At 44.4% G+C, this 9,603-nt stretch overlaps 1 protein-coding gene across 1 annotated transcript in view; it reads left to right on the top strand.

The window, feature by feature from the left end:
* The first annotated feature begins 603 nt into the window (after positions 1–603).
* Positions 604–9,603, top strand: part of Nt5e (5'-nucleotidase ecto) — a 51,837-nt gene continuing 42,837 nt past the window's right edge. Inside the window, exon 1 of the mRNA XM_076858451.2 lies at positions 604–986. Coding sequence (XP_076714566.1) covers positions 648–986 — 339 coding nt within the window. The 5' untranslated portion in view covers positions 604–647. The remainder of the gene's footprint in view (positions 987–9,603) is intronic.

Here is a 9,603-nt window from a genome sequence, read left to right as displayed (position 1 = left end):
CTTTAGACTTGCTGAGCTCTCAAAACTACACAGGGCGTCACATCTTAAAAGGAGCTTTTGGCTTCCGCAGCCCAAATTGCAAAGCGCTCCTCTTTCCTGCCTCGCTCCTTACTCTGCGCCCCCACCGCACGCGCACCGACTTGCTCATCTTGCTTTCCACCCCTTCTTTTCTCTTTTTGCTCTTCAAAGTGATGGCTCTTGCAACCACAAGTCCAACAGAAATCATACATTCTCGTAGAGAAACCCCCAAGACGCGAGGATCAGTGAGGATCCCCACACTTGGCGAACCGTTCCAATTCCTTCCGCGCACCGGGGAAACAGAAAACCACCAGCAGTGGGGTTGCCGGTGCCCAGACTCCCGGGATCGCTGCCGGTGCCCGCTCACCGCCCGGAACAACTTCCTCACTGTTCCTTTAGGCAACTCTTGCCAGCCCCTAGCGGCGCCCCGGGCTCCAGGTGCCAGGGTCGGATCGGGTGACTGCGCGGGCGTGCGCCTAGCCCTCCCGGTGGGCCTCAGAGCATTAGGAGGACCCGCCCCGGCCCCGCCCCTTTAGCCAGGGCGCCTAGCCCAGCCCCGGCTGCTGGCCTGCACTCGCCGGCACTCGCCCGGCCCGCACGCAGTCGCGTAGGCTCTACGCGTCGCAGCCATGGGTCCCGCGGCTGCGCCAGCGCCTGTCCTGCTGCTCCTCGCGCTGGACGCACTGCTGTGGCCCGTAGCTGGCGCCTGGGAGCTCACCATCCTGCACACCAACGATGTGCACAGCCGGCTGGAGCAGACCAGCAAGGACTCCGGCAAGTGCCGCAACGCCAGCCTTTGTGTGGGCGGTGTGGCGAGGCTCTTCACCAAGGTGCAGCAGATCCGCCAAACCGAACCCAACGTGCTATTGCTGGACGCCGGCGACCAGTACCAGGGCACCATCTGGTTTACTGTGTACAAGGGCTCCGAAGTGGCGCACTTTATGAACGCTCTGCGCTACGATGCCATGGTAAGCCAAGAGCTCCCAGATTAGAAGTCCCAGACCCAGAGAGTTGCCAGATGGCACTGCGTGGAGCCGGTGGCACTGCGTGGCAAGAGCTAGACTCTGACCAGTGTGTAGATTGGGTATAAGATTTCAGACTTAAAAGTCTTAAACTGATGTTTGGGCCCTCAGTGTGAGATGGGGTTATTTACAGGAGCGGGATCCCTCTCTGCCTGTAGGGCTTTGACAGTTGTTGAGGACTAAGGGCTGAATAGGGCCCTCACGCATTTCTCTCATTTACTGCTGAATTTTTCAAATAATGTCTTATCTCAATTTTATTGAAAGGGAAGCTGAGAGTCAAAGCTAAGTAAATGATGCAGGTCACCAGCACCAAGAGGAAAATAATAAGAATGGACACCCGGTCCTTTGACCCTGAAGCTTGAGCATAATAAACTCACAGCCTTGAGTAGATTTCCGGCTCAGCTACTTTCTGTGTGACCTGAGGCACGTTATTTACTCCCTGTGTCTCAGCCTACAGCCTCAAAGCATTGTCTGTACAGAGTATGGTCTCTAGGAATGTTTGTTATTTACCAGACACACTGCAGTGTAGGTTCAAAAGAAAGAAACTTAAGAGAGGACCAAAATACTGAAACTCTTGAGATTTTAATAAAATCTGTTTGACAGCAGAGATTTAGGAAGAGAGCCCAACTTAAACATTTAAAGAGTTTAGTTCACCCTCCCAAATATTTTGTAAAATGTGATGCTTTGTTTGTTGGGCCAAATTCTAGAAAAGGGACAGGAAGGGGGTTACACAGTAATAGATAGGGGTAACTGAGAAGTATATATGGTGATGGCTGTTTTAAATCAAGCCATGGGCCAAGTTTAACCTCATGTTAGTCTACAATGAAAGAATTCCACCACACTGTTAAAAACAAACAACAAGCTAGGAACAAGACAACTTAAGAGTTTTGGAAGAGGAAGAATAGAGCAAAATTCCCAGGAATTGGTGAAGTCATGTGTGGAAGGGAAGGGAAGGTGTGGTCCAGGCTGGGACACAGAAGGCTGACAGAAAGTACACTTTACACAAGAAAAGCTCAGAGGTCAGGAGAACCTCTGGATACTTGGAAAAGGGAGGACAGGAAAAGATGATAGAGGGCATAGTTGTTTAGTCATACCCCCACCCCAAGAAGAAAGCTTATTTTGGAGAGATGAGGGAAAGGGAAAGAGTTCCCTGTGTTCTGATTGTTGGTTTAGAGATTATCAGGGATACCCAAAGCTGCAGCCATTCAAACAGCTCCCTAAATTTCCAGAGTTGGGACCGGGTGCTCACCAGCATCTTTGTCAAGAACTCTCTGTTCTCTTTGTCTTGCTATTTCCACAGCTAGATCTTCCTGATGCTTTGCAAACAATAATGCCAACTTAAATGTTTATATAATTGAATTGTTACTAGTTTAAGTCTCCACTTCCTTCCAGAGGAGTAGAATAAACCTTAAATGAGTTTATTTTGATTTCACACATCAATCACAGAAAACAACTTTTTCCTCCTCAGTTGTGTAAGCTCCCTTTGGTGAAAAAAAATTGAAGGCTTCCTAGTTTTCCTAATAATAATATTTCACTCTTTAAATCATATTGAGCTCATGATGTTGATCATCATATCAAATGTTGATGACAAGACAGGTGAATCTAGAGTGATCTGCTACAAGTTGCATCCCATCTCCTTTGTGAATGTTTAAAATACTTTTTGTGGAATGAAATTACTTTCTTTCAATATTGTTCAAAGTAATTGGACTGGGGCCTGAGGAAAATAGACTCCTTATACAACATTGGCAGGGAGTAAAGTGGGGAGGAGGTTGAATGGCAAGGTTCATGGCCATGTTCCTGATAGCTTTCCATCAGGACTTACTCTGCCCAGTTTATGGATGTTTGATAAGCATGATTTGACCTGCATAAAATCCCAGTTCTTTTCTTTTTTTCTTTTTCTTTTTTATACCAGAGATTGAACCCAGGGGTGTTTAGCCACTGAGCCACAACCCCAGCCCTTTTTATTTTGAGACCCAGGGGTCTCTATAAATTGCTTAGGTCCTCACTCAGTTGCTGAGTCTGGCTTTGAACTTTGCAATATTCCTGCCTCACTTTCCTGAGCCTCCAAGATTACAGGCATTCACCACCACACCCAGCAAAATCCCAGTTCTTGTATTGCTACATCATGTGATACAGCTCTGCTGTATTCCATCTTTGAGTTGTTTGTTTGTTTTTTTTTTTTGTTTTTACTGTTATCTTGCTATATTATAATAACCTTCAGGGAATTTGTTGTATTTTGCTACAAACAATTTCTCCATTGTAGCCACCTGCTATGTCTCAATTATCAAGAGACTGGAGTTTTGGATCAGGGTGGAAAACGGCTATGAAGGGCATTTTCAGTTTCCTGTATGTGGGATCTGGTTTAGAGAAGCCACATCTAAGGACTGGAGGTTGTGGAAGATAAAGGTCCTGGAATCTAGCTTAATCCCAGAAGTGCCCTAAAGCAAGATCCTCCAGGGTGATGTAGGCTTTCTAGATCTGCCATGGCCCTGTGAGAGCAGCTGGAATAGTTCTGATAGCTGTGGAGGCCTCAGGGCAAGCCTGGGGATCCCATGGACTCAGCTACTTGGCTGAACACTAGGGGAAGGGTGACAGACTTTGCTAGTTGGTGTGGCTGTTTTAGCAGATCCATGAGGAATGTGGAAGACAGAGAATGCACCAATGGTATACATTAGCCTAGTTACTTCACCGAGCCTCTGTGTTCCTCAACTGTTAAAACAGAAATGATAATCCCTACCATGTAAGATTTCTGTGAGAAGTACCTGAGAATAAATGTCAAAGGCCCTATCCTCCTGTGGCTCACAGTAAAGCACTCTCTAAAGGTTAGTTCCATATGCCCTGGGGAACAAAGTTGTGAGGAAGAGAAGGTTTGAATTTGGATCTGTCAGTTTATCTGGTTCTGACAGACTGGCACAAACCACCACCTGCCTCCCCTCCACCATCTTTCCTAAATCCCATTGTGTAAGTATTCTTAATATTTACTTATTGAGTGCCTTATGAAATCTCCTCAAAGCACAAAACTAAAGGGACTCACAGAGGTGAGATTCTTGCCCATGTTCTATAAGGAAGATAACTATCCTTGGGTCTCGATGGCTTCCCAGAAGGGTGGCTTTTTATTTACCTGGTTCCTACTTTTGAGGCTCTGGCTGCTGAGCCCACTTTCTGCTCCCAAGTGCTTGACCCTGCATCCAGGTTGGGGACCATGTCCCCTGCCTTTAACACACTCCGGGAACAGTTAGACTGAATAGATCTTTGGCTGCAATTCCCACTTCCTAAATAGGCAGCCAGTCTAATGTGTTTGATTTATATGGCTTTGTTTCTGTGTGTACTTGTAGAACCTTTATGTGCTTATATTTTAAAATTATGTAAATAAACAGTCCTTGTTTCTGTGATTCACACACATCACTTGGCATTTGCCAGTACCTATATAACACTGTGTGCAGTGCTCCATGGTGGTCATGCATTTAACCCAGCCACTGCAGCCAATGCCAGTCTAGAGATAGTTTCCCTGAATCACCAGAGAAAAGATTATCTCCAGGAGAGAGTAGCAAGGAGTTCCTTGGAGAGTGAGGAGTATTTGACCCAAGACCAGAGGGTCCTTGACACACATGATAGAAAAGAATTTCAGCATGTGTCCCTAGAGACACAGAGATGTATTTAGGAAAGCCAAGAATACACATTCAAGAGAGAATGCAGATCATCTTGAGAGTGAGAAATGGGTTTTGGGGGTCTCCAGCTCTTTTTTTAAAGGCAACTAGATGATGGGTGGGCATAAAATGGTATTTAAGGATGACATCAGTCTGATCACAAGACAGTTTCTGACAGTCTGTTCACTGTGCGGATCCTTAGGCTGATATAGTCTCCATTATCTTATCAATAATAACACTGGAAAGGTACCTAAATTAGCAGTTCCTCAAAACAGCATATTTCTCTTTGCCTAATTAACAGTGAATAAGGTAATTATCATAAATTGGTAAATTTATGCTAACCTTGAGATTTACAGATTTCCCCAAAATTTGGGAGTGACAGGACTGGGGAGAGATAGACCTGGAAAAGTAGTATGTGGAACTTTAAATCAAAAAATATTTTTCCTTTCCTTGCTCTATGTCTCTTTTCTACTAATTTAAAATATTTTCTATCCCACCTTACCTGACTCACAAATTAGGCTGCTTCAAATATCTTCCTGCAGGATTTCTTTGAGAACTGTACCCAAAAGCAAAGTTGCTGGTCACAGAGCACATGTATATAGTACTTGACTCGGGACTACCACATTTCCTTTCTGGATGACTGGAGTCCCTGCCCACCCTGCAACCCAAGCAAAACATGTAAATCCCTATATCTTTACCTATTTTTCATAGCATAATTCAGCTTTCCTGTTTCACATTGTTTTATCTTGTGTTTTTCTAATAACTAATGAACTGGGACAACTTTAGATATGTTGCTTGACTTTTTAGGTTTTCTCTTCCCTAATTGTTCACATCTTCTAGTCTTTTTCTTTAGATAAGTCTTGATTTGCCAGACATGGTGGTGCTCACCTGTAATCCTAGCTACTTGGAAGGCTAAGGCAAGAGGATCACAAGTTCAAGGCCAGCCTCTGCAATTTAGCAGAACTTTGGAGCTGGGGATGGGCTGAGGATGTAGCTCATTGCTTTCCAACCACGAGTGAGGCCTGTATTGCAAAAGAAAAAAAATGATGTTTGCTTTATTTTTCTTAATTTTTAGCAGTTCTAGTTATTATTTATGATCAGTATTAGACATTGTAATTATCTTCCAATTATGCCATATCTATCATGATGTCTTCCATTAAACAGAAAATACTTCATTTGGTGTAGTCTAATTCATCTTTTTTTCCTTCTGGTTGGTGCGTTTGAAAGTTTGTGTAGTAGTTTGCTAATTTGAAGTTTGCACCTCCAGCACTACTCACTGGAAATTCAGAGATTGTTACTGTTCTCTTGGCCTTTTAAGAAATAAATCTATGCTGATTACAGTGGTTTACACCTGTATCACAGCAACTCAGGAGACTGAGACAAGATGGTCTAAAGTTCAAGGCCAGCCTCAGCAAATAAGCAAGGCCTCAAGCAACTTGATGAGACTGTGTCTCAAAATTCAGATAAAGAAATCAATAATAAATAAATAAATAAATAAATAAGGTTGGGGATATAGCTCAATGGTAAAGTCCTCCTAGGCTTAATCCCAGTTCCAGAAGGAAGGAAGGAAGGAAGGAAGGAAGGAAGGAAGGGAGGGAGGGAGGGAGGGAGGGAGGGAGGGAGGAAATCTATGATCTTTAGCTATGCCAGTCCCTTCTGGAGGCCAGCAGTTTTTCACATACATTGAATCTGCTTGTCTCAGAGGCTCTGTACATGTCTGAACACCTGGAATCCTAAGGAACTTTGTTTCAGTGAGATGTTTCCATTCCTGAAGGGGAAGCAGTATGAGCCACAGGTGTCCAGGCAGGAGTCTGCAAGATGAACCAGCCTAGACTAGAGTGGTGTGGCAGAAATCAAGGGAGGTGAGGTTGTCGAAGTCTTACAGCCCACCTGAGAAGTTAGACCTCTCTTGTTATGGTAAACTGTAGGATTTCTGAGTGGAGGGTGACTGATGTAATAAAATATGACTATTTGTTCCTGTCACAGAACTCATAACACCTAAGAAATTTCCTAAGAGTTCTTGGTGTTCACAGTGAACTCCTTTGATAATACCTGAGTTTAAGCTAATGAGGTTACTTAGGGTAGAGCCATGGAGACCCTCAAGATGGGGCCAGTCACTAGAAAAACCAAATGATTAGAGGATTAGAGAGTTGGAACTTCCAACCTCATGCATCAGCCTCCAGGAGGAGAAGAGCTAGAAACCAAGCTCTGTAAAAACTCTTGACAAAGAAGTATGATAAGTCGCTGACCATACAGAGGTTCCTGGAGGGGAGGCATGCCCTGTGAGGGCATGGGATCTCTGCAATCCACTCCCCATATCTTGCCCTGTTCATCTTTTCCATTGGGCTATTCCTGAGTTGTATTCTTTTATAATCAACTCTTAATAGGAAGTTTTGGAGTTTTGTGCATTGCTCTAGCTGATTATCAACCCTGAGGTTGGGGTCATGGGATTTATAGCTGGTCAGTTAGAAATATGGGTGGCCCAGGCAGGCCCCTCTCCTGATATCTGAGGGGCAGTCTTGTGTGACTGAGCCCTGTAATTTGTGGGAAATGCCAAATCCAGATAGTGTCAGCATTGACCTGAGTTGTTCAACAACCAGCCAGTGTTTACAGAGTATTGGAAGATTGGTCCACGTGAGAAAAAACCTTCAGCTATTTAGAAATCAGTTTGAGAAAATAAACAGAAATTAATGGGAAGGAGAAGACACCAGAAACTGGAAAGAGACTGAGAAGCAATCTGTGGGTGAGGTGACAAGGACCACATTGCGGTGATGGCACAAGGCTGAATCTACTAAACTGGCTTCAATAGGCAGGTAGCATGGCACTGAGCTACAGGGTGCCTTGGGGGTAAGACTGCCTGGATCACGTCTTCTCTCTGCCACGTGGAAACTATGGATAGTGAGCGGGTTATTTAATGGCATGACACCTCTGTTCCACATGTAAAATGTTAAGTGATGGCGGGCTGCAACCCATAGGTTGCCATGGGATTTAGTAGAGCTGACAATGCATGCAAAGTTCATGGCACAACACCAGCCCACAGTCAGATGTAAGTAGTGCTGGCTGTTCTCACCTGCTGTTGGCAGAGGTGGCCCAGGAACCATGTCTTTGACAGATACCTAAGAGGGTTCAAGCATGGGGCTCTGGGAAAGTCAGCAGGCTTTGATATTACCACACAAGGGTGCGGGCTTCCACTACTCATGCTCAACCTCATCCTGATCTGTTTTCTGTTGCTATAACAATACCCAACACTAAAAGGGGGAAAAAAGGATTTATTTTGATTCACAGTTCTGAAGGCTGGGAAGTTCAAGATCAAGCTGACTGCATCTGGGGAAGTTCTTCTTGCTGGGTGAGGCTGTCTGCAGGATCCTGAGGCCATGCAGGGCATCCCCATAGCAAAAAAGGCTCATGTTAGAGACAGAACCAAACTGGCTTTTGTAACAGATCCACCCTCAAGTTAACCCATGAACCCATTAGTCCATAAGTGGATTAATCCATTCATGAAGACAGCACCCTCATGACCAAATCACCTCATAAAGGTCCCACCTCTTTTTTTCCCCCACCTCTTAATACCTCACAATGAAAATTGAATTTCACTGGGAGTTTTTGTGGGGCATGGAAGTCGTTGCACCCTCCAATAACTGAGGCCTACTATTTCAAGCACTTAAATACAATATAAAGGCTTTTCCCTGGACTTACTGGACGTGCCTGGTCCTTATGGAGTTGGGGCAAACAGAAACAGTGTAGAGGGGTTTGAATGGGTGTCAGGACACAAGGGTTTACTTTTCAGCACTTCTACTCATCAGCCGTGTGAATCGCTGTTGGATACCTCATCTATAAGATGGGAGGGTTGGAGAAGGTGGTCTTTTAATGTTACTTCTCAGCACCTCTCTCCCTGCCTAGTCCTTTCTCTTGTCTCTAATCTGCCAACATAGCTCAGCTTGTCTTGGAACTTCATTTAACACACAAATCTAAGTTTGTTTGACAACTTTCCTATTTCTCTTCACAGCTACTTTTAATACGTTCTTTTTTTTTTTTTTTTTTTTTTTGGTACCGGGGATTGAACTCAGGGGCACTCTACCACTGAGCCACATCTCCAGCCCTATTTTTTGTTTTAATTAGGGACATGGCCTCACTGAGTAGCTTAGTGCCTTGCTGGTTTTGAACTCTCCATCCTCCTGCCTCCGCTTCCCAAGCCACTGGGATTACAAGCATGCACCACTGTGCAGGACTGTTCTCTTTCTTTTCTTTTCTTTCTTTCTCTCTCTCTTCCTTTTTCTTTCTTTCTTTCTTTTTTTTTTTTTTTTTTTTTTCTTTTTGGAAAGGGTGGGGATTCAGCTATTTTCTTGTGGAGAGTTTGGGTCTTCTCCCAGGTACCTCCAGTTGTTCCCTGTTTCCAAATGAGGGGTCCCAGAATGCTCTCTATGAAGTGTTAATAACAAAAATGATGGTGTAAGGAACAGGAGGAGAAGCAGCCCAGTTTCCAGCCTGTGGTCTTTGAGACTCATTTATTCATTCAGTCACAAATCTTCATTCAGCACTACCATGTGCCAGGCTTTGTGCTAAGTGCTAAGGATGGTGAATAAGACCTGCTAGGGTGAAACCTACTGTTCAAATTATAGTAGATGCTGCAACACCCATTTGAGTCCTTGATAACTACACGGAGGCTGGGTAAAAACTTTGAAGGAGACAGGGAAACAGCATAGCATAAGTGATTGGATTCTAACACTTACACATGGAAATGCACGAGGTAAAAGTCTGGTCCATAGAAGATAAACATGGGGGCCTCATCTTTACCATCTGTGCCCAAATCATCAGGGAGAAAGTTTCTTCTCCTCAAATAACTAATCCCTACAAAAGAAGTCACTTTACATTCAAGTGTTGCAAGGTCTCTCATATGAAGGAAACTCTTAGAATTA

Source organism: Callospermophilus lateralis, chromosome 6 (genome assembly GCF_048772815.1).
Source record: "Callospermophilus lateralis isolate mCalLat2 chromosome 6, mCalLat2.hap1, whole genome shotgun sequence".
In the NCBI taxonomy this organism is placed as follows: domain Eukaryota; kingdom Metazoa; phylum Chordata; class Mammalia; order Rodentia; family Sciuridae; genus Callospermophilus; species Callospermophilus lateralis.
This window is presented reverse-complemented; position numbering and strand designations above follow the sequence as displayed.